Source organism: Hakea prostrata, chromosome 11 (genome assembly GCF_041222555.1).
Source record: "Hakea prostrata isolate BN-2017 chromosome 11, UWA_Hpros_2, whole genome shotgun sequence".
In the NCBI taxonomy this organism is placed as follows: domain Eukaryota; kingdom Viridiplantae; phylum Streptophyta; class Magnoliopsida; order Proteales; family Proteaceae; genus Hakea; species Hakea prostrata.
In genome coordinates, this window is record NC_142610.1 from 9172289 (window position 1) to 9196970 (window position 24682).

The 24682-nt window shown below is 38.8% G+C and overlaps 1 protein-coding gene across 1 annotated transcript in view; it reads left to right on the forward strand.

Annotated features, from left to right (window-relative positions):
* Positions 1-24682, forward strand: part of PKL (chromatin remodeling factor CHD3 (PICKLE)) — a 76310-nt gene that overhangs the window by 9602 nt on the left and 42026 nt on the right. The window contains exons 2-18 of the mRNA XM_089139584.1: positions 1407-1556; positions 3355-3492; positions 3593-3747; positions 4497-4658; positions 12332-12579; positions 12702-12797; positions 12886-13022; positions 13120-13335; positions 13420-13527; positions 18688-18738; positions 18834-18933; positions 22842-22984; positions 23124-23227; positions 23815-23953; positions 24076-24245; positions 24337-24403; positions 24519-24641. Of these exons, the coding sequence (XP_088995710.1) occupies positions 1410-1556; positions 3355-3492; positions 3593-3747; positions 4497-4658; positions 12332-12579; positions 12702-12797; positions 12886-13022; positions 13120-13335; positions 13420-13527; positions 18688-18738; positions 18834-18933; positions 22842-22984; positions 23124-23227; positions 23815-23953; positions 24076-24245; positions 24337-24403; positions 24519-24641 (2304 nt within the window). The 5' untranslated portion in view covers positions 1407-1409. The remainder of the gene's footprint in view (positions 1-1406; positions 1557-3354; positions 3493-3592; positions 3748-4496; positions 4659-12331; positions 12580-12701; positions 12798-12885; positions 13023-13119; positions 13336-13419; positions 13528-18687; positions 18739-18833; positions 18934-22841; positions 22985-23123; positions 23228-23814; positions 23954-24075; positions 24246-24336; positions 24404-24518; positions 24642-24682) is intronic.

Sequence of the window (24682 nt, forward strand, 5' to 3'; positions counted from 1 at the left end):
GTAAGATAAGGGAACATTTAATTGGACAACTTCAGTGTCATGAAAGTGGTAGCTTTCAGCAGTTTTAGCTAATTCCTTAGAGTTTCATAGGTTTTGGCATGATGAAATTATTATAATAGCACGAACTAAGGGAGGATGAGTACATTTTTTTCCTATAATACTCTCAGAATTCACTTAAAAAATGTGATAAATATGCCTAAAATTCTAATTCTAATCTCTCACTTAATTATAATTAATTAGCATCTATTTCCAAAAAATCCAAGGCCTTTTCTTCTGTTCCAAGATTTCTTTTGAAAATCATTGTCCTTTATTTTCGTTTACTAACTCTTCATCGTATCCCAGAATATTAATTCTTATCTATTAAATTAAAGTAGGAAATACAAACCAATATCTCTTTTCCCTAAAAATCCAGGGATATTTTTTACCAAGAAAATCCAACCACTCCAAGATTTACTTCCAAAACCATTATCTTTTACCAAGAAAATACAGGGATTTCTTTCCAAAAACATTGTTGATATTAATTCATATCTACTAAATTAGTTAACATATGAAATACAAACCAATATCTCTCTATTACCTGGAAATGAAAGAATAACATATACCTTGTGCATTTGCACTTGGAACTTTACTAGTGTGTGTGTGTATATATATACATACATACATACACACACACACACACAACTAGTGGGTCATAATCTGTTAAAGGAGTTTCTAGTAAGCTGTCAAAATTGGAAAGATAAGGGAACATTTAATTGGAGAACTTAAGTTTCATGAAAGTTGTAGCTTTCAGCAGTCTTAGCTAATTTCTCACAGTTTCGTAGGTTTTGGCAAGATTCATTTGTTGCCATTTGCATGAATAAACAAAAGGCCATGTTAAGCCATTAGTGCTTTTTCGTTTTCAGAAGTAAATAACATTTTTGCAAATTACATGAATTACTAAGTTTATATATGCATAATTGTATCATAGTTATTAGTGGATAATGTAAGCACATACTTTAGGTGATGTGTCTGATGTGGCTATGTTGATATAGATTATTTTTGTACCTTGACATGTAGGAAATTCGAATAGACATTTTAATTTGATAGGTAAATTGCCATAGTTTATGTTTGTCAACCATAAATGGACCTCTTGTAGTCAGTTCTGCAATGGGGGCTGATTTATTGCAAGCTGGTTGCTTATGATAAAGCTTTTCATATTCAATAAAAGCTGATTTATTGTCTGCTGGTTGAATGCCACTTCTTTTTTTTTTTTTTTTTTTTTTTGGTTTTTTAAAATTTTAAATGGATTTTACCCCTTTTATGTGGGCTCCTTTTTTTTGTTGGGGGTGGGGTGGTGTTCTTCATTGACCTTCTCATCTGCTTGATTTGCAACTTGCAAGAAATCTTAATTCTGGTTCCAATTGCAGGATATGAGTAGTTTGGTTGAAAGGCTTCGCATAAGGTCGGATAAAAAGCCATTATATAATTTAGATGAATCAGATGATGATGGGGACACTGTACGTGGTGAATCAGGGCGCGTCCAGCAGAAGCCTGAGAAGATAATCAGGACTGATGCGGTATGTATGGTCTTCTTAACGCGGTAGACTTTGTAGTTTTGGTCCCATGACCAAGTGTATCAGATAATGGCTGGTCATCAAGCTGTTTGTGGGTTGTGTTTTCTGTTTTGGTCATTGACTCATGATGTCATCAACCCTTGACACCTGAAAGAGGTTTCAGTTGATAAACTGGATGGTTGAACAGTCTGTAATGTTGTTCCTGCGAGTTTTGTTGACAACATTCTGCCCCTTGAATAAATGTGGGCTTGTACTTGTGTACAGAGCTTACTTTTTTGACTGCCAGTGATTGTCTACTGCATAATGCATATTGTTTCACACTGCCACTGATTATACCAAGCACAAGAGGAATGTTGGTTTTGGCTGTTACCTTCTGTTGGTTGTGCTGCCTGAGCTTCAGAACTCACTACATTATCTTTCCTCTAAGCTGTGCAGTTCATCTGTGAAGCCATGCAATTGCCTTTCTGTATCTTATGGTTGCTGCTTCTTTTCTTTCATTTTTTTGTAGCTTTTTCTTTTCTTTTTTTCCCCCCTCCCTCATTTGGACACCCCGAGCTTTATCAGAAGGTAGATTGGCTACCAAACTTTTTTGAAATAGCCCTGTACTCCCTGGGGTTCCCATTGTGTGGCAGAAAAGTCCACATTGTCAAATCTGAATGTTAGTTGCCAAGTGTGAGGGACTATTGAGTAATTTTATGAAATTTTACCCATCAATGATACTAAATTACTTGCACCCTTTCTTTTTCTTGTTGTCTCATCCTCACTTGCCACTCAATCCCCTCTCTGCAACAAAACCACCATGGCTCCATGGTTGTCAAAGCGACTGCCTAGGCGGCAAGGCAGTTTTTCAACCGCCTTGTTTTGAACCGCTTTGTTAACCTGCAGTTTTTTGGCCGCTTTTTCACCTAATTGCTACCACTTTGTCACCTTTGTCGCCTTATTGCTAAAATCTAATTTTGTGCTTCTTGGTCTGATTTTGATTGAAATGAAGTATGGGTGGCAAAGTGTCGCTATGATTACCTAGCTATTATTTGAGTGAAATGCGATAATAGCTTCGGAGTCAATTTTTGAATTGTGCATTCTCTTCTCTCTTCTCTACGTTTCCCCTTTCCCTTTTCTTCCTACTTTTCTGTTTTTTCTTCTATCACAGCTCGCCATAATGCCCTGTTTCTAGGTTTCCATTATTCGGTTGAAATCTTTACGTGGCATATCTGAGACAGGCTTTCCAGCCTTGTTAGAGCATAATGCCGAAATGGTACATGATTGACATTTAAGCACAAGACTGATGTCCTGACCCCAACATTACTGAGACTCTGATTCATATGGTATTTTCACATTTTTTAGGGTATTTTGACTTGCTACTTTGAACTCTCTTAAATTTTGGGAAGCTTTTGTACTGCAGCAGTGATTTGAGAATGTAATGAAATATTAATGCAGTTATATGGGAGTACATGTTAGATGTGATTTTAATTTGGAAGCAACTGGTTGTTCTTAGTGATTGGTGGTATTCAAATGGATCTTGGAATTTATGCAGTCACTAAGGTGGCTCTTGAGGAAGCTTTTCCGATTGCAAAGAACTTTCATTTTTAGTCCCTACAGTATCACCCCAATTTTCTATTTTTGTTTTTAAAATTTAAACTTCATATAATTCGTGTATCCTTGTATGTTTCTTGATGGATTACCATTTCCTTGGTTTAGATTGTTTTCTTTGCAATTGCTTTACTGAGTTTGCTTTATCTACTCTCCCTATTTTTTATACTACCATGTTTTAATTTGCTTCATTTTCGTGTCATTTTTATAGAAGGATGACTCCTGTCAAGCATGTGGGGGAAGTGGAAGTCTTCTAAACTGTGAGACATGCAGTTATGCTTACCATCCCAAGTGCTTACTTCCACCTCTCAAATCTCCTCTTCCGAGCAGCTGGAGCTGTCCTGAATGTGTATGTCAACAATTTATTGATTAGTAGGTTTGATAAATACTTGTGAATTGTCATGAATGTGGTGTCGCACTGTTGAAATTATTACTGCTGTATGTTACAGGTAAGCCCTTTGAATGATATTGACAAAATACTGGACTGTGAAATGCGGCCTACTGTAGCTGATTGCACTGATGCGTCAAAGCTTGGGTCAAAGCAAATATTTGTCAAACAGTACCTTGTAAAATGGAAGGGATTATCATATCTACATTGTACATGGTAGTTTCTAAGCTATTTATATCATCTTGTTGCTTTCAATGGGGAAAAAGTATTCCAATTCTAATCCATTTATTTAAATTCTTTCTAAATATTAAGGAAATAAAATAACATGATTGCTTTTATTTTAAAATATAAGGGCCATTGCTTTGAGCAATGATGAAGGTTCAGGCTGCCTGGTCAAATGCCCAGGTTCCAGTCTTGAGGGTGGTCACGTTGAGCAAAAATGCCATAGTTAGGATGGACTTCAAACTTGGGTTTCCTGTCTCCATACATAGGTGGGACCAGCACTTGGTAATGGCTTGATGCTGCCTTGCTGCATATGGCTCATTCTTCCAAGATCTTTAAGGTTACACTAGTTTCTAGGCCCCCATCTTGATTTGGGATGGTTTCTGAATGGATTCCCGGATTGGATTTGGACTGTAGGACTTTTGATTCCCTACTTAGGCTATTTGGGAAGTAGTTTTCCTTCCAGGGTTGTGGCCGACACCAGTATTCCCATGGGCCATGTGTCAATGTCTCCTTTCAAAATAAAGGGGCATGTATGTCTTTTTATATGTGGATAGAAACAGATTCATTAGATGCTGGTGTAGGCCAAACTCCCAGGCAGAGTTCTTTTTCCCACAAAGAGTAAGTATTTGTATTTGTTTTCTATTAGTGTCGGCTGATTTTGTGTTAGATATTTGTTTATTAGCCTTACAATGTTTTGCATATGGCAGTCCCACTCACTAGCGGCTGACTGTTTTCCTTAGGGTGCCAGAGAAGGAATTTCTAAAAGCTTTCAAGTCAAATTCTCGTCTAAAGACCAAAGTAAACAACTTTCATCGTCAAATGTCATCAGCTAATAACTCTGAGGATGATTTTGTTGCTATACGGCCTGAATGGACAACAGTTGATAGAATTCTTGCTACCAGGTTCTAACATCTAACATATTCAAACCATTTTATCATAAAGTGAGGTTTTATTGCTATTCCTTGAATCTTGAGGCATACTGTAACAGTCAAAAAATGATAACTTTCATTCTGCATGTCCTCATGTGGTGCATCCTGTGATTTTAGTGGCTTCTTTATTTCTTAGTTTGGATTGACTATGTATTGCTGATGATTGATTGTACCCATTCATTCATAAAAAAGAAGGTTATCTGATTAAATTCCCCTTTTTCTACTTTCCTTTACTTCGATTAGGGTTTAGGCTTTGAGTTATTCCTAGAAAGTTGTATGAAATGCATATGGTTAACTCAATAGAAACTTGTCCACCTTTTTGAGCTACAATGTTGATTTCTTAGGTTTGGGGGCATAGTTTGTAGTTTCCTTTTGTTTCTTTGATGCAAACTTGGTTTCCTGGTATTAGGAAGTTGCCCTTTGGTTATGTAGTGCTCAAGGCATAGCCTAATGCGGGATAACTTCATAATTTTATTGCTGCATGGGACAAAAGCCTAACAATCCTTGTTAGTCACCAAGGAATAGCTTCCTTCCCCCCCCCCCCCCCCCAACAAAAAAAAGAGAGGAAAATATCAAGTCTAAACAAACGCCCCCTTCCCTCTATTTTTTTTGTTTGTTTGTTTTTTAAAGGTAGGATTTATATTATAAAAGAGGAAAATTACAAAATAGGCAGTTCCCTAGAACTTTCCAAGATGAGGAGGGGACTCCAAACTAAGAGGGCATTCCCTCTTAACCATTGTCTCTAATTGGTTTGGATCAATTACACCCTGTAAAACACATTACTCAGCGTCCTTCTGGATCTGCTCTAGAAGCTCTATTGGTAGCTCCTCATCTGTCCACACTAGCTATTCATTGTCCACTCTTAACTGGTGCCATATAATCGGCTGGCTGGTTTAACTCTCACTGTGCATGCCTGAATTCCTTTTCAAGTAAAAGATTTGCTTTAATGCAGGAATTCCCATTTTGTGTCTTTCACTCTCCAAGGACCTTGAATCTTTCCATTGATAATATCGATATCTAGCTGATAGTCAGCCCTAATTGAGAACTTCATAAAGCCCCACTGCACAATATCACTCCTTTCAAGATTGCTTGTAGTTCCATAGCTAGCGCTGGTAGCTCATCCACCTTCGCTGCATAAGACAACACTGGCTTACTAGTGGCATCCCTTACCACACCTCCATATGCTGCTGCTGCTTTTGCCAAGGATCCATCAGAATGTAAGGCCACCATATGAGAGGGTTGTTTGTTCTTTGAGCGAGCTTTAGGAACATTGCTTCTCCTGGCGACATGGATGAATATTTTTCATTTTCAGATTTTGCATTTTGGTTTCTTTTAATATTCAAACTGCTACACTTGGTCACCACCTCTTCAATAATGGCCGCAAGCCAGCTACTACCTGGTCCTCAGTTCTTGTTCCATATGTAAACATTCAGAAATTTCTCTCCGTCCCAGAGTTGTAGAACGGTTGGACAAAAGGCTACCTTCCCAATTGTGCCAATCTTGTCATCTCTTTCCCGGTAGTTTCTTATTTATAGTGCTAACTCTTGCATTTATTCCATGGGCATCTTCTCATTATTTTTCTGTTACAGATGCATTGCTAAACTAAACCACTAAATGGACATTGAATGAAGAGATGATCCCTACTTTTAACTCCTGGCAGCAGAAAATACTGTTGGGTGTTCCCTCCGGGAAGGATCTCTCTAATAGGCAGTGCATCCCTTAGGCATATCCAGGCTGTGGAGCTGTGCATTGGGATATGTTCAGTAAACCACACTGCCCACTAGTCCACCCTCTGAAATTGCTGTTTTAATGAGATTCAAGCTGACTTTATAGTTAATAATCCTGTAGAGGTTCTTTGCCACAAACTAACTCTCTGTTTAGCCCCAATTTTGCCTGTATCTGGTAAGTCCCTCCAAAGTCCAAACCTCAGTCAAGGAGGGTGATCAGCCCGTACGAGCCCACCAGTTACTTCCTGGATAAGTCTGTCCACTGTCTCTAAATGCTGAGTTCCTGCATCTCTCCCTGTGGTTTTCCCATATCTTTTGATCAGGACCTATTTAAGATGCTAATTATCCAACAAACAGCAGTTAAGTCCCTTACTTTAACCCTCCTTCATCTCATTGGCACCTCAAGTTTTCCATTGAAACTGAAGTTGCAATTGTGAGGCTAAAGTTATAACGTCTAGTGCCATGTGTACTGTTGATACTTCTCATTGTAGTTCAATTTTCTCTGGTTCATTTCCTGAATGGAATTGGTTGGGTGATTCTTTCTGCATTTACTGTTTCCCTTAGATCTATCCCTAGTTTTTTCTTTTTATGATGAGTGGCCTTTTCTTATCAACCATATGCACCTTGTTCATTTGTATGGATGGATTCAAATATATCTTTTCAAGGTTTTTAGGTAATGGAATATCCATCTTGGAGCAGATTGACCTTTACTTCTACCGTGTGTTGAACTTTTAGCTCATGGTTAAATACGCAACAAACTATTGAGGAGCAGATTAGTAATGCAACCCTTGATTGGCAGTCCAAGCAGGGCAGCAGGTGCCCAGTGTCCTCTAACGCAGAACCATATCTGATCATTACGAGCAGCATTGCTGGCCGCCTTTTTTTTTTTTTTAATTTTTTTGGGGGTGGGGGGGAGTGGTCTATTTGACATGTAACCTTAGGGTTAGGCTTGATAAAGTTAATGCTAGGGTTGATTGCAATTTGGGAGTGTGTGGAGTCTTTGGACAACTATTAAAAAGCAGGTATTTGTGCAGGGGTTTCAGGAGTCTAACTTCAATCGCCTTCTAAGGTTCAGATGGCTGAGGTTTGGATCAAATTATAGGTTTAGGTGGCTAAAGATATTCCCCAAAAATCAATGAATTCTAATGGTGGGATGTGGGGTTTCTAATTGGACGGCACTGTGGGAAGACGAAGTGCAGGTTTAATGGCTGCCAAATAGATAAATAAGAAATTAAATAGAAGGGGGAAGAAGGAAGGTCCTAGACCCGACGTCATCTGCCTGAGAACTCCCTTTTGGATCCTTGCTTGGTCGACACAACAGGTAGCTGCTCAGTGGCTTTGAAGGTTCCAGACCTTAGAATGATGGTGTCCAACTCCAGAGCAGTTCAACTCTCCCTGAGAGGAAACAAAACTATGGCGGCTGCAACAGTTTGGCTGATGTAGCCCCAAATTGAGGCCCAATTACAGGATTAATCAATTGAATTCAGCAGTAAAATTAGGGTCCTCAGACCCTGGGATGGTGGGATTAGGGGCTGATTAGGGTAACTAGGGTTTGTAGGAAGGGAGTTCAAGGTTTGTTTAGTGTCAGAAGGGTTAAGTTTATTGAAATTCAAACCCGATGTTACTTTTTTGGGTCCAGATTTGGGATTCCATGTCCTAGTTTGAGTAAAATTAGGATTTCTAGGGGGTGGCTAGGGTTGAAGGCCAAGGAGGGGGAGGGGATGAAGAATCCCAAAGGGAGTGGGATTTGGGATTCGGGTGAGTGATTGGTAGATCTGGGGTATGGGTGGTTATGGTTTTGGGGAAGATGTAGTGTAGGTTTATGGTTTGGGGTGGTGATCTAGGTGTTTTTTTTTGGGAGGGGAGGAAAGTTATGCCGCAAGAGAGAGAAAATGGGGATTGGGGTTGCGACAGGGCGGGGGGGGGGGGGAAGGGTAGGCTGAGGGGTGGAGAATATTTATTTGTTTTAGAAGGGGGGAAGGATGAAGAATTGCAGAAAATCGGAAAGCAGAAAGCGGCTGCTGGTTTCCTACTTGGAAACCCTCCAAAGCTCCACTCAGTTCACCTTCAAGACACTTTTATTCAATATTCAAAAGCTGATTTGGTTACATGTGTTGAGCTTTATTTATAGCCCTACATTGAAGGATTCCTACTAGGATTCAAGCTTGAAGGCTAAACAAACAAGAATTCTCTTTAAAGAGTACTTCTAACATAAACAACTTGCAACCCTAGAAGGACTTCTAACTTAAGAAGGAAACCAATTTAATTCCAACTTGACATCTCCTAGCAAGACTAGGACTTGTTCATATCTTAACAAAGAAGATCTCAAATAAGAAAATAAAGATAGATATGGACTCCTAACAAAGTTGTGATTCTGATAGGTCAAATTGGGTTGGAGTAGGTTACCCAAAAGGACCAAAATACCCTTGTTATGGTTCGGTTCTCCTTCTGGGCCATACGGAGGTGGGGTTGCATCCCTAGTTTCTATTTCAGCTGTGGCACTTCATATCAGCTTTCCCCTTCTTGAAAATATTCATCTCCGATGAATGGTTGGAACTCCTTTGTTTCCACGTGATTGTGGATCAATGTTCTTGAAGTCTCCAATTGCTTCCATATGGTTTCCTTAGATGGGACCACCAAGAGCTTCTGGTTAGTGCTTACATTCTTCTGGTTTGTTCAGAGGCCCTGCTTCTTGGCTTCTTCTAGTAGATTGAGGGGTAGGAATGAAATTCTTTGGCCTTGTGTTCGAACATACTTATTTTCTCTACTGGTGATGGTGACATTATTGCCATACAACCATATGATATCTGTTAGCTTAATGGAGATGATCACACTAGATTTCTTCAGGATAGGAGTGCAAGCTTACAGGTACCAAGCACTATGAAGCAACCTCGAGTCTAGCACTGGTGAGGAGGGATTTTTTATAGGCCTGGGGGTGCTTGTCAGTCTTGAATCCTGCTCTCTTGACAAAGTACTTTGACACTATGTTTACACTGCTACCACTGTCCACCATTTTCTGGGCCAGATGATCACCTGCCTTGAGTCTTGTGTAGAAGATTTGCTCCTTCTCCAATCTTCTCCTTCAGCCTCTGCCACTAGAATTTTGGACATTGCATTCAGGTGAGGATTGTGGTCCATGCACTCTTCATCTTACTCCCCTTTTGGGATCTGCTTCTAGTGGAGGGCAGGCCACTTCCTCTTCAGGAGCTTGTTGGTTGGTGTCAAAAATAGCAGCTCCCTTCTTTGAGAGCACTCTCTGGCAAAGTGACCCTTCTCATAATAGTAAAAAGGCTCTCCAGAGTTGCTGTTATTGATGGGGCCCCTTTCTCTGTAGTCTGCTTTGGGTGGGTTAGCCCCTCTTGGAGGAACTGTGGCAGAGAGGGAGAAAGGTTTAATGTTGGATGGGTCCTTCCTTTAGTCTTGACTCTGACTGTTATGTTTCCTCCAGGCCAGCAAGATTTTAGCTCCTAGGGCCTTATCAAACAAATCCCTAAGGTCTTGTAAGTTAGTGATTCCTAAGTCCACCTGGATATCATACTTCCACCCAAGCCTGAATCAAGTCATAGTTTGGAGTTTGCCTCTTCCAAGTCGCTGTTCTAGATTCTAGGGAGTAAAACTGTTGTATGTAGTCAACCATGGACTTGTTACCTTGCTTCAGCGTGTGGAATTGCTCTTGCAACCTGTCTTGTAATGTTTTGGTAGGTACATCTCTGTCAATCCCTTCTTAACTGGTTCCATGTTGTGAGTTCTCTACCTTCATAGTATAGCTCTCTTTCTGTTGTGTTTCACCAATCTCTAGTAGCATCCTTTAATTTGGTTCGGGCTTGCCTCATTTTCATGTCTTTAGACAAGTCATAAATCATCTAGGGCAGCTCTCTTGTTGTAGAATATATGTACGTCGAAGGATCCATTAAACTCCTTGAGTTTGAGCTTGACTTTGTGATGGTCTGCACCTCTTCTTTGGTCCTGTCCTCCACTGAAATTGGATCTGTACGGGCTAGCCTTATCTTCCTGTCTTCATAACTCCTTTTGAGTTTGAAATATGAACATGAGCTTTCAGTGGTCTGTGTCACAACATATCACTCTATATCAAACATCACAGCTGATATATTAGCATTGCGTGCTGATACATTGAATTTGTCATTCCCCCCCCCCCCCCCCCCCAAAACCATGTAACTTATTAATGAGTATACATATGTATCATTAGTTTCATATCTCTCTATATCAGCGGCTCAGCCTATAGAGTGCAATACTGACCAATATATTTAAGGGAAAAATGGGGAGTAAACACAAGCATTTCTTTGTATCATATAAATACCCTGGTTTACTGTTGGGTGTCAGCTAGACCTGTAAACAGATTGAATTCAGCTCAGATACACCACTATTGGAATCTGATTAGCAAAACTGCTATCCGAGTCTGATCCGTTATCTGGCAGAAATTTACAGAAGATATTCGAATTGGAATCCAGAACTTATCTGATGTTCGATAATAATCTGATCCAATAAACTATCTGATTATTGATTTCTGATTTCCGATTTTGCAGTTACCGATTACCAGTTTCTGAATCTGGTTATCAGCCCTTTTTAGAGGAAAAAAATGTTTAATACTTTACTCTAACCGGATAAATTTTTATCCGGATATTATCCGATTCAATAATCAATTATCCGAATCTGAATCTGGTTGCTTCCGGACGGAAACAGATATTTTTTGGTAAGAAAAATTTTGGATTTGGACACCCTTAAACGAATATGAATGCAAATTCAAAGGTGTATTTTGACTATCCATTTACAGACCCAGTGTCAGCTGATATGATATAGTGCAATACAGTGTGGTGCTTTAAGCATGGTCACACCTTTCACTCAGTTTATGTATACATACATACATACACGTAATTATTGTTGCGTCCCTGTACTATAGCTTAATTACAATGTTATCCCCTTTACTTTTTGAAATTATTAATTGATCCTTAGACTTTGCCTCCACTAAGCGCTGTCTGTTAACTGGTGACATGGCATCTGTGTATTTTTCGAAATGCCCAAACTAACCCTGTGTCATGTTTTATTACTGTTGTACCTTGACCTAACTTACTCAATACCCTTTAGCAAAGCACCTAAAACAGAAGTGGTTGTGTTTTTAAGAATTTATATAATATATAAATTCTTAGCTGCAAGACTAAAATCCAGGCCTTCTTTGATTGCCTTGGAGCCGGGAAAGGACTACTCCAACCAACATGAAGTTTTTGCCATCCAGGTTTAGTTTCCTTCTTCTTCCCCATTTTGTTTCTTAGTGGTACTAATTTAGCTGGTTTATTCTTGGGTTAGATTTACATTTTTGAGATTTGCAACCAGGAAACAAAATTCCCAGAATGTTGTTAGTGCCTGGAATTAGCTCCAAGTCATCTCACATATGCAATTCCAACTAATCCAGGTTTTGCGGCTTTTCCAAACTTACCAGATCTTCGCCTTTTCTGCTTTCTATGCTGATAGAAGAGGCCGCTGCTTGTTTCATCGCTTTGTTAGGTTTCAATTTTGTGAACTATTAGAAACCAAAATTTAAATCAGTGTAGGCTTTACCTGTTCACAAGAAACTCCTCAGGGATAGTGGGTTCATTCACTTCTATATTCTTATAAATCAGAAAGAGCTTGATTGAAAGAGATGTGTGAAGAGATATTTCTTCATCCATCTTTTAAAACCATAAAGTTGAATTCAGATTTCTAAATGTAGGGCCAAATGGACATTTTGCATTGTGAACTAACAGTCTCTTAACGCCATTTTAAGTGAAAGGGGCAACAGTATTTTCATAAAATGCAGGGTTTGATATGTAATTAAGCTATAGTACAGGCGGACATCTAATTTCTGACTAAAAATGTCTTTTTTGGGTGATGCCTGAAATATTACATGTTATTCTTTTTTTACAGAGAAAATGAAAGTGAGAGGGAATTCCTTGTGAAATGGAAAGAGCTGCCTTATGATGAATGTTATTGGGAACTTGAGTCGGACATTTCTACATTTAAATCAGAGATCGAAAAATTCAATGGGATTCAGTCAAGGCGTCTCAGATCATATCCCAATAAGCAGAAGAATTCTATTCGTGATCTGAAAGATTACAAAAAGAAGCCGAAAGAATTTCAGCAGTATGATCGTACCCCTGCATTTCTTACTGGAGGTATGTTGTGCAAATCATGTGAACTTGGTCTGTAACATGCTGTTTTCCATATTCCTCTTCTTTTTCATAATTTTGGTTTATCATCATCTGCTTCTTCTCATCATGCTCTGGTGTACTTGTAGGCTCACTTCATACGTATCAGATTGAAGGGTTGAAGTTCTTGCGCTTCTCGTGGTCAAAACAAACTCATGTGATCCTTGCTGATGAAATGGGTCTCGGTGAGTTTTTCATGACCCATTACAATAAACATTGAATTTATTGATTACCATCAGAAGGCATGTCTAAGGGTTCACTCTCTGAAAGCAGGGAAAACTGTACAGAGTATTGCTTTTCTGGCATCTCTTGTGGATGAAAATGTATCTCCTCATCTGGTAGTTGCACCTCTTTCCACGCTGCGTAACTGGGAACGCGAATTTGCAAATTGGGCACCTCAATTGAATGTTGTATGTTCATTTAACTTCTCACTGTAGTTTTACCTTCCATTTCCTGCTTGGTTTTTGTGAAATTTTTTTGCTTAGACTGAAAGTAAGATTGCTGCAGGTTATGTATGTTGGCTCTTCCCAAGCTCGTGGTGTTATAAGGGAATATGAATTTTTCTTTCCAAAAAGTGAATTTAAGAAGCACAAGAAGAAAAAGGCTAACCAAGTTAGTGGGGAAAACAAGCAAGAAAGAATAAAATTTGATGTCCTGTTAACTTCATATGAAATGATCAACTTCGATACAGCATCTTTGAAAGCAATAAAGTGGGAGTGCATGGTAATATCCTATCATCAGTTAAGAGCATTTCAGTTGCCAATGGGAATATATAAACCATAATGATGCTGGCATATCTTTCTGCAGATTGTGGATGAGGGGCATCGATTGAAGAATAAAGATTCAAAATTGTTTCTTTTGTTGAAACAGTACTCCAGTAGGCATCGTGTTCTTTTAACTGGCACACCATTACAGGTAGGAGCTCTATCGGAATCAAAGTAGACCATCTGTCTTTATTGTATATTGTTGCAATGACTTTTGGTGTATCCTTATTATTCTATAGCCCTATATATTCCATTTGACATCCTGTTGATTGAAATGCTTTAGCCCTACCTACAATAATGAAGTAATTGTTCCTTTGGATTTTCATGAACTTTTATCTCTGCAAATCAAAGATTGCTGACTTACATAAAATTATACTCTGAAGATGGCATTGATATTTATCTTGTTCTGTAACTTCTACATTTGATGCTATCATTGTTGCCACATGTCCTTTCATGATCAACCAAAAGATGCTGTGTTTGAGTCCATAAGACTGGCATATGTTTGTTGCATTTGCTGCAATACAGAGCAAGCAAATGTGAACTCTTGTTGGAGCCAGTGAATTTCTAGCTTATTTTCTTTTTGCTAATAACTAACCAAAGAAGAAATATATCCCATTAAGAGAAGAGAAAGTGTAATGAAAGGGAAATAGGAGCACCTGGACATAAGACCATTTAGAGAAGAGAAAGAGTAATAAATGGGAAATAGGAGTCCCTGGACATAAGAGAGTGGCAAAGTAGAAATAAAATCCCCCAAAAGTCACCCCATAAAACACATAAACCAGCCTCTAGTGACCAACTTATTTGTTTATTTATTTATTTTTTCAAACAAATGTATGAACCCTCCTCGCAGAAGAAAATTAAAAGGCAAAAGGAAAAGTTAACAGTTAAAAGTCCTACTATGATTTCGTTGCATAGTGGCCAATTGAAGGATTGAGAATACAAATGAAACATGTTTACTACCCCAAGCATCCATATAAGGTATGATTGCAACAAGAATCCTGGTCTCATTTCTGACTGTTGGGTATGGTTCTGCATAGAAGCAATCCTTTATCTTTTTTGATAGGTAGGCCCTAGGTTGAATTGAGCTGATGACCTGTTAGTTATGCGGTGTTAATCCTTGCCAACTGAGTGAGTACTTGGGGTTATTATTTCTCTATTGGGTCCACGGATGGCAGGTTGTTAGGTACCTAAATGAGGCTACTTAACAAGGTGGAATAACTCAAGAAGAAAAAAGGGACTTTGAATAAAAGTTGAATAAGAAACAATACATTTACCAGCAGTAGGTGATTCCTACGGCTACCCAAGAGCAATAGCTCTCACATAAACTTTTCTCTATGCTCAAAACATGTCTCTTCTACTCTTCCTTCCCCCTATAAAAAAAAAACACCCCCCCCCGAAGAGAATTGAGAATCATCCCAATTCGAATAGGACTCTTCAAAAGTAACTTGAATTCGAATAGGACTCTTCAAAAGTAACATGAATGTAATATGACTCTTCAATCTAATCCTAAAAAGTAACCTGAATACAATAGGACTCTTCAAATCTGCCAATCGTTTCCTTCCCTAGAATTTAGGGATTTACTTTCCCGTCCGAGTGTAGACTTGTGTTACTAGGGACCTATCAATACTCCCTCCAACAGTTTCACCTTGTCCTCAAGGTGAAAATCTGAAAATCTCTTCTGCGGGGTTTAATGGAGTGGGCGACCCAAGGGGCTTTGGGGGTCTAGCGGCCCGCTTTGTGTTGGGTTTGTTTGGGCCTTAAGTTTGAGACGAAACATAACCGATTGAGGCCCAAATAACACAATCTTTGGCCATAGGGATTGGACCAAACCCATGAAGCGGTTTGAGGTGAACCGAACCAACCCCAAAAACCCTAATACTCCATCGTCTTCTTCTTCCTTTCATGCGACGATTTGCTGCAACCCTAGCGCCCCCCGAGGTTTCCGAGCCCCGAGCCTTCTTCTTCGATTCGGTGGCAAGAGTCCCGCAGCCCCGACGAATCCGGAGGCACGACACCCGAAACTCTCATTCGAATCGACTTGGATTTTTCAACGGTACTTTCAAATCGACGGCACGTGCTCAACTACCATATTGTGGTTGTCCAAAGCGAGATGGATTTCTTATCGCCTCATCTCTGAACTCCATTCTTAAGGCCTCCGTGAAGTTCGCCCAATCCAGTTTCGGCCAGCGTCTCCGGTAGACCCAATCTCCGTGAAGTCCTACTATGATTTCGTTGCATAGTGGCCAATTGAAGGATTGAGAATACAAATGAAACATGTTTACTACCCCAAGCATCCATATAAGGTATGATTGCAACAAGAATCCTGGTCTCATTTCTGACTGTTGGGTATGGTTCTGCATAGAAGCAATCCTTTATCTTTTTTGATAGGTAGGCCCTAGGTTGAATTGAGCTGATGACCTGTTAGTTATGCGGTGTTAATCCTTGCCAACTGAGTGAGTACTTGGGGTTATTATTTCTCTATTGGGTCCACGGATGGCAGGTATTCTGCTAAGAAGTTTGCTGATCTAGGCCTCCAAGAGAATGAGATATTCCATGGGGAACATGAAATGGTTGGTGCTCGTAGATTATTGACTTACTTTTTGCTCTGTTTGGGTGTGTTTTCGCATGTACATTGGGATTTGAAGAGGCTGTAAGGATGCTAATGTGATCCCTGAAGTATCCCCTCTTGGTCACAGATTGCCAAATTACTGCTATCAAAATTCAATTTGACTGCAGATGAACCTGAGTCAGGGATATTGATTGTCCTTGCTGGACTCCATTCTCTAATGATCTAATTGAAAGCAATACTCTGAAATCTCAGTTGATCACTTGATCAAGCATTATTTGCCCCGACTTGTCCTGACTCCTGATCGTTATGCGTTCGCATAATTGCTGTGATGATCTCCTTTCTTCTTTAACCCCTGGTTGTTTTTTCCCTGCCATATGCTCCACAAGTTTTCCACTTTTACCTCTGCATTCTCTTTCTCCTTGTACCACAAGGGACAAAATGTGAAAGCTCAGTTGATTGAGCATTAATCGCCCTGTGGTCTGTCCTGATCATTATGCTTTCACATAATTGTTTTGAGTGTTTTTTTTGTCTTTGCACACCTGATTGTTTCTTTCCTGGCATATTTTCTACAAAATTTTCACACGTGTACGGTGTACCTCCAGATCATCTTCTTCCTTAATGTTGTAAGAGAAAATTCTGAAAGCAAGACCAGTTTAGTGTAAGGAGATGTCCAGGAAAGGCTATAGTGGCCTACAAAGTGAAATAACAGTACATCCATGTTGACATCTAGTTGCCTTCCAATGGCAGATGATGGCTCATGCCTATGACTACTCAATATGGGAGATGTAATAGTACAGAATAGATGTGCTAGGACATCGTTTAACTTATCAGCTATAGAGTTTGCAGATCTCACCACTTAATAGTATATGAGGTCCCTTTTTACATAGAAATTGTGCTCTCCTTATTAGATAAGAATAACTTTAATGCCCAGAAACTTCTATTGGTCCAAAAATTCTTTCATAGAATAATTTATCCTTTTTCATTTTTGTGTAGTGAAAGTATAGGGTTTTGTCATCCCTCAATTGATGTTCCATATCCTCTTGATCAATGATGTATGGTGCACAATGTTGGGCTGTTAAAAACATCATATAGATAAGCTTAGTGTGGCATAAATGATGATGCTAAGATGGACGAGTGGCAAAAGTAGAATGAGAAGGAATTATCATATTAGAACCATAGAAAAAAATTCGAGGGAAACTCAAGTTTCGACCAGGTGAAAATGGGAAACCTAGGTGGGAAACTGAGAAATTTTAAGGAAACTTAGGACTTTTTCGTGCAAGTTTCGACAGGTTTTAGGGAGAGTTTTAGGGTGAGACTCTGCATTTAAGCTAATTAGAGTATAAAGAACACATTGGCACATGCATTTTGCTAAAAAAAAATCAATGTAGATATGTCATTTGATGTACATAACATTAATGTAGAGTTTTCTGAGAAGTACACTATAAACTTAACTACTTTAAGTACATAACATTCAATATATAATTTCTAACTTCAAAATATCAAATACAAAGTTACTGATAATAAAAGGAAAGTACAACTCAGTGTCAAGAGGAGTGTCTTGGTGGGTCCATCCTGTGAGCTAAGTAGTACTATGTCTGTAACATCCTCTTCTCCAACCAATGAACATAAACATCCCTGGCATTTTATGCCTATGGTTGTTGAGGTAATCGACAATTGCAACTTTATGAGTCTGGTCATCAACATGCCTAAGATAACCAGTTTGAGGGAATTCACAATTTCGATAGGGAAGTTCTGATGGAGGGGGTATTTGTCGTGGTATTTGGGGAAACATGAAAGAAACAAAAAAATTGAAAATTTGGGAAAGCTACGAAACTTGGAAGAAAAAGTCCCAAGTTTCCATGAAAGTTCCCAGGTTTCCACAAAATTTCCCATGCTTCCTACAAAATTTGGGAATTTTCTCTCATGAACCAGCTGGTCCAAGCTGGGTTGAACTAGGTTTCGACAGGTTTCAAGGTTTCGACGAGTTTCAACGGCTTTGATCGAAAGGTCCCCTAGTTTTTCATTCCGAGGTTCCCAAAATGGGAAGACCTAAATTTCGCAATTTTTGACCGAATTTTGTTCTATGATTAGAACTGGTTTGGGAGTGGCTCCAATAAGTGATTAGCTATGAGAAAGTCATTTGAGGTGCCACGATCATGTTCATTGGAGGCCTGCAAATGCTTTGTATAGAGAAGTGATATAATCTAGATGGGAGGAAATAGAAGAGCTAGGGGCAGACCTAAGATAACCTGAAGAGAAGTTGTGAGGAAGGATATACATAGCTTAGACCTTGTATCTAGCATGGTCTTATGCAGAAGTGACTGGAAGGAAAGAATCCATGTAGGCAACCCCATTTAGTTGGGACAAAGCTTCTTCTTGTTGTTGTATCCTCTGGTCAATGTTGGGTGTCTATTCACGTTATGGATCTACGTGACCTTCTGTTATGAACCATTATAAGTTATTTAGATTCTACTTTGAAGCCCCTTTTGATTGATATCTTGACAATTGATATAGCCTTTACATTATTTTTGTTTCAATATCTAGTCTTCCCAAGTTCTTCATACCATGAGGAACTACAAATGGAAACTCTAAAATAGGTTTTACCTCTGCTGCTGCTTCTGCTTACCTAGTATTGATGCTTTGTGCTCTTTTTTGGTGTATTAGTTATTGATTTTGTGCCATTTTCTTTTCTTTTTTTTGTTGATTTTGTGGCCCTTTTAACTGATCTAATTTATTCTTCAGAATAATCTGGATGAACTTTTCATGCTTATGCACTTCCTTGATGATGGAAAGGTCAGTGTTAGTGCAGATTATACATAGGAAAATAGATGGTTCTTTCAGATTGCTGTTAGTTCTTATGGTTGGTACTGTAAATTACATGCTTGCAGTTTGGAAGTTTGGAGGAGTTTCAGGAGGAATTTAAGGATATCAATCAAGAGGAGCAAATTGCCAGGCTTCATAAAATGCTGGCCCCACATCTCCTTAGAAGTAAATACTTCATCCTTCACTATCTATGTTTTTCCCAAATTATTTCTAATTCTTTTCTATGTTTTGTTAGTGCCATGCATCTCCTGTTCTTGTGGATCTGAAATTTTGTTGTCATATTTTGCTTCTTGTTACAATACTTAAAATGATTTGTTGGTTCATGTACCAATTAATTGTAGTATGTGTGCTCATACCATGTGAGAGTGATTGGATGGGCCCCTAGAAGTTAACTAGATTTTAACAGAAAGCAAATGAAGTAAAAGAGAGGACAGGAAACGTGGGAACCTGTTTGATGGAGGGAAAAAGGGGCAAGAACAGCCTATCTTGATAGGGTTGAAAGCCCTTGTTTAGTTCTATTAGGACTTCTAAGTCCCTGCTTGTTTCTGTTTGTTTTAGATCCTTTTCCTATTCTGTTTACTTGTATATTTTATCTTTAAATAAAACTATATGGGTTTTGGAGGCTTCACAAGTTAATAGTGGAACTCCATAGCAGATGAGGTTGTTCGTTCTTCTCTTCTCTTCTTTTCTCTTCCATTCTAAATTATAATTGACAAAACCAAAGGCCTACCTAACATGAAACAGGAAAGACAGAAAGTACTTGAGTACCATTGACTTAGTGAGAGACATCTGCTTTGGAGTTCAGGCTCATTGGATGTGACAAAGACTGGTTTCCCATTGTTTCAGGTAGTTAAACTCATGAATAAAGTTTACCTATCAAGAAGTTCAGTTTGCTATCCATGCAACGTTCAAGGTCTCTGAGCTATGTTCAACAGGCTTGAAACATATCTTATGGAACTGGAGAATTTCACCTTCAGTTTCTGGTTTTAATTGATCATTTTGAGGCCCAGATTTGCAAATTAGTTCTCAAAATTCATAGAAAGCCTATTTGGTCCTTCAGCACGGTTGAACTGTTAGATTGTAAAAAAGTTCATACAAACACATGCAAGATGGTAGTTTGGCTTTGCATACTAGTTGGTACCATGCATGACAATAAGGAGAAAGAACATAGGGAAGAATGATAGAGAGGGCCACAAGAAGACTCTGGTATCCCAGGGCCATCCCAAGAGAGGATAAGGGCATGTTGGTCATTTTGGACAGCCTTAGTCCAGTCAAGTTGGTCTTTTTAGATGCTGAATTTTATTGGGACTCTGGCCCTAAATTTATTGTGTCAATTGAGTCAATCCTTGTTAAGTAAGAGTCTGATGTGAACCAAGGATCTAGGGTTTAATAATTGATGCAAGCCCTAAAACTGGGGTTTACCCTCAGGATCTCACTCAATTGAACCAGCAGTAGAATTAGGGTTTGTACCATGTGATTGAATGGTTACGGCTGATTTGAAGGTTCTAGGATTTTTAGAATAGGTAGGCTAGAATTTAATTAGGGTTTAGGAGCTAGGGTTATGAAATTCAACTCTGAACCCGTGCTGTAATTTAAAATTCAGAATTGAATTCCAAATCTGGGGTTTAGAAAATTTTAGGGTTTTATGGGAATTAGGTTTTCTAGAGGAATGGCTGTGTCTAGGGTTATGCTTGAAGGTCAAGGAGGGGTTGAGGAAAGTAATCTCAAAAGGAATTAGGGCTTGGATGTATGGTTTGAAAGTTATGAATGAAAGTAGGGTCTGGGAATCTAGAGTTAGGTGAAGAAGATGAAGGGCTGGGTTTCTAGGGTTTTGAGTGAAGGGCAAGCGGTTGTAACTAGGGCCAGGGGAGGGGAATTGGATTGCTAATGGAGGTAGGCATTGATCGGTTTGGGAGATCTAGGGGTTAGCATTCGGGAGAATCTACTTTTAAGTATTGTGGAAATCCAGCAGTGTGGCAAGGAAGAGTGAAGAAATGATAAATAAATAGAAAGAAAAAGGGCTGAGAAGAAAGGTCTAGAGCTGGGGAAGGGAGGGGATTAAAGAATATGGGTGACTGGGTGAGGGAGGGGAGGGATGCTGCTGCAGGGTTAGGGTAATGGGGAGTGTGATGTGTGATTTTTGTTTGTTTGTGTGTGTGTGTGTGGGGGGGGGGGGGTTTGTAGTTGCAGACATAGGTTTGGGAATGGGTAAAGGCTGCTGATGGGAGGAGAAGAGGGAACATAGGGCTGGGGCTAGGGTTTCTTGTACTTGAAGAGAGAATGGGAGCTTGAAGAACTAAAATTCTGCTGAAAGTTCTCATGCACAGTGGCTGCAAGTTTCCTCTTTGGGAACCCATGATTCCAAGTCCTTGCACCTTCAACTTCAGTTTTATTAATCATCAAACTTTCTCTTTTACAAGCTTGGGTGGCTTTATATATAACCTTATATGTGTGTAATCACATTAGGATTCAATTTAAGAAGGTGACTCTAACTTGGACTCTAGGTGAACTTGTGACTCACGTTTATACAGAGACTCTATCATAACCCATCGTAGGATGACCCAACTGCAAATAAAAGTAGATATGGACTCCTTGAAGTGGACTGTAACTCGGGGAATCCTTACTAATTGGGACTCTTAACATAACTTGGACCCTTCAATAACTTGTCTTGAACTCAACCAAGTTAAAAAAAAAAGTGGATCAGGTGTCCTACTAATATACTAGATCCATTAAAACCTAATTTGACTCTATTAGAGTAATACTGTATTTCCAAAAAGCCCCTAGCGTTACTAGAGAGCCGCAGGGCATGGGGCTCATTATGGTTCGCATCAATTCTCCCCTTTATTGGAACATTCATCCCGATGAATAGGAAGTGCTTCTTCTGACTTTTGGGTGGCGAGATTTTAAACTATTTTAAACTTGTCGGTTTTGGTACTTATTTCATTTCACCAGGTACTGAAACAGCAAAATTTCGAAAATTTAATAAGTTGGTGGCAGGAATGCGGTTTATTTTCCTCCAAAGATCAAAACCTGTTTTCAGTACCCTTGGATGCATTTGTAGATGATTGCATTGAGGGTTAGGTTAGGGTGTTTTTTTTCTTCTTCTTTTTTCCTTTTCTTTTCTTTTCTCTGATTTGTTAACTTAGTGTCTAGAATCAAACGACATGAGCTATCCCACATGGGAATAACAACAGGGAAGTCCTTAGCTTGGATGCTGGTACTGGCTATGGTAGCTTTTGCAGTGAGGTGTGAGTATTAAGGAATTAGCTTCCTTATTTTTATTGAGTTAGACGTCAGTTCTGACTTCTGAGTTTGAAATCCTTTCTCATGGCAGGAACTTCCATTTTTCTGTTTTAGAATGTTTCACCCCTTTTTTTATTATTTATTGAGTGGATTGGGAGGGATGGAAGGAAGGGGCCAGGTCATGTAGATGATATGTGTTGGGTTTACAATCTCATGTTTGCAGGAGGAGGAGAAGGAAGAAGAGGTTGAACCATTTGAATTAAAGAATATGTAAAATTGGGGATAAAACAGTGGAAAAATATTGTTTAATAAAATGAATAAGAAAAGAGGCAATGAAATCCTGTTAAATGAGAAGTAATTGACCATATACAAATAGTAGCAAAAAAGGAGAGGTAAAAGTTCACTTCCTTACGGAACTTGAGGTTGAACTTCAAGGAAGGGAGTTTGAGTAAATTGAGGGTTAAGTTAAAGGGAGTGATTAAAAATTTCCCACATATTATTATCTGAAAAAGTTGGTGGTTTAGGCCCAAAGTTTGTGAGCTTTAAGTCTTAATTAGTCTTGGTTAAGGTGCTCAAACCAAAGATCTGGTATGGAGGAATGGTGCTTTCTACAGTGAAACCTGTGGTTTGGTTGGGGAATCTGCCAAGTTGCTTCCTTCATTTGCATTGACCTATCTTTGTAATGTTTGTTTTCTAAACTTGGATATGAGTTGTGGTGGTGGTTATCATAAAATCCAGACCCTCTTTCTCACCCATTATTAATTATGAACTACTCAATTTTCTTTAGATTGGTCCAAAACTAATTAATTACTATTTGGTGCCTACTGTAGGAGTCAAGAAGGATGTCATGAAGGATCTGCCCCCAAAAAAGGAACTTATTTTGCGAGTGGATTTAAGTAGTAAGCAGAAAGAATACTATAAGGCAATTCTTACCCGCAATTATCAGATACTAACTCGAAAGGGTGGCCCTCAGGTACAACGGGCATATTTTTAAAGATTGTTATGTTCTGTGTTCTGACGTGGATAACTGTTTCTTAGACCATCCAATATTTCTTAGCTGATGTTGCAGGCTTTGTGACATAATTATTTGTTTTCCCTTTACGTGTATCCAGATTTCTCTGAACAATGTTGTCATGGAACTTCGCAAGCTTTGCTGTCATGCTTATTTGTTAGAAGGAGTTGAACCAGAAATTGAGGATTCGGATGAAGCCTACCGGTAATTTCATATTATTGGTGTGATATCGTTAACTTTTTTTCGTGAATTATGAGGATTTAGGCTTTATTCATCATGGTTCTAAACTATCATGGAACAGTTGATTTGCTTTTCATGTCTTGTTGTAATATGTTTAATCGAATAATTGTAGGACTATAATGAGATCGCTATCTATTTGTTTCTTAAGTGAGACACAATTTTCTGATTACTTGGAGTAGAATCTTAAAGTTATTTAGATGATTGATTGTTGGTACTCAAATTTCTCTCTTTTATTTATTTTTATTATTTTTTAATCTTTTATTCTCCACCATTTGGAGTTTGTTCTACAAAACTGTTGGGCTTGAGTGTGTATCTATCCATGATGCAGCGTCAAAGGAAATTTATGTAATTGTCTCATAATAAACTTTGATTATTGAATAAAGGTAGGAATTTTGGGGAGTCTGACTCTTCCAGTTGATCTCCTTTTTTATGTAATTGTCCTACTAAATTTTTATTGGAATTATGATTCATTTACGCGATCTATACTTTCTGTTAGTAATATTTATTTTTTTATTTTTTTGGTGTGGTGGTTCGTTTCCTTCTATTTCCAGGCAGCTGCTAGATTCTTCTGGAAAACTGCAGTTACTGGACAAGATGATGGTGAAGCTGAAAGAGCAAGGGCATCGAGTTCTTATTTATACACAATTTCAGCACATGCTGGACTTACTAGAAGATTACTGTACCTATAAGGTATGATGCAAATTTGGTTTCTTTCACATGGTGGACAACATTTCAGTTATGAAGAACATGATAGCATTTGCTTTGATGCCCTAAGAACTGTGGTCTAATGATCTATTGCACTTGTTTGTAAGAAATGGCAATATGAACGGATTGATGGGAGGGTTGGGGGTGCTGAGAGACAAATTCGCATAGACAGGTTTAATGCCAAGAATTCTTCCCGATTTTGTTTTTTGCTGTCTACAAGAGCTGGGGGTTTAGGTATTAATCTTGCAACCGCTGACACTGTTATAATTTATGACAGGTACATCTTTGGTTTCTTTAATTAATGGTATCAGATTTCTTCTTCCAGATTCTGTATTCTGCATTCTATAACTTAGCTTTTCTCTGCTCAGTGATTGGAACCCTCATGCTGATTTACAAGCAATGGCTAGAGCTCATCGGCTTGGTCAGACCAACAAGGTAAAGTTTTTATCCTCACATTAGTGTGATGGAAGGTAATTAACGTATTGTTGGCTAATGGTTTTTATGTTTTACATTCAAGGCATCTTTAAGTGGTTTTGATCACATATTGCAGGTACTGATTTATAGGCTCATAACACGTGCTACAATTGAAGAACGGATGATGCAGATGACCAAGAAAAAGATGGTTTTGGAGCATCTTGTTGTTGGGCGGCTCAAGGCACAGAACATTAATCAGGTATGCCTTTTCTGTTTATTGCAAGAGGGACATTATCTCAT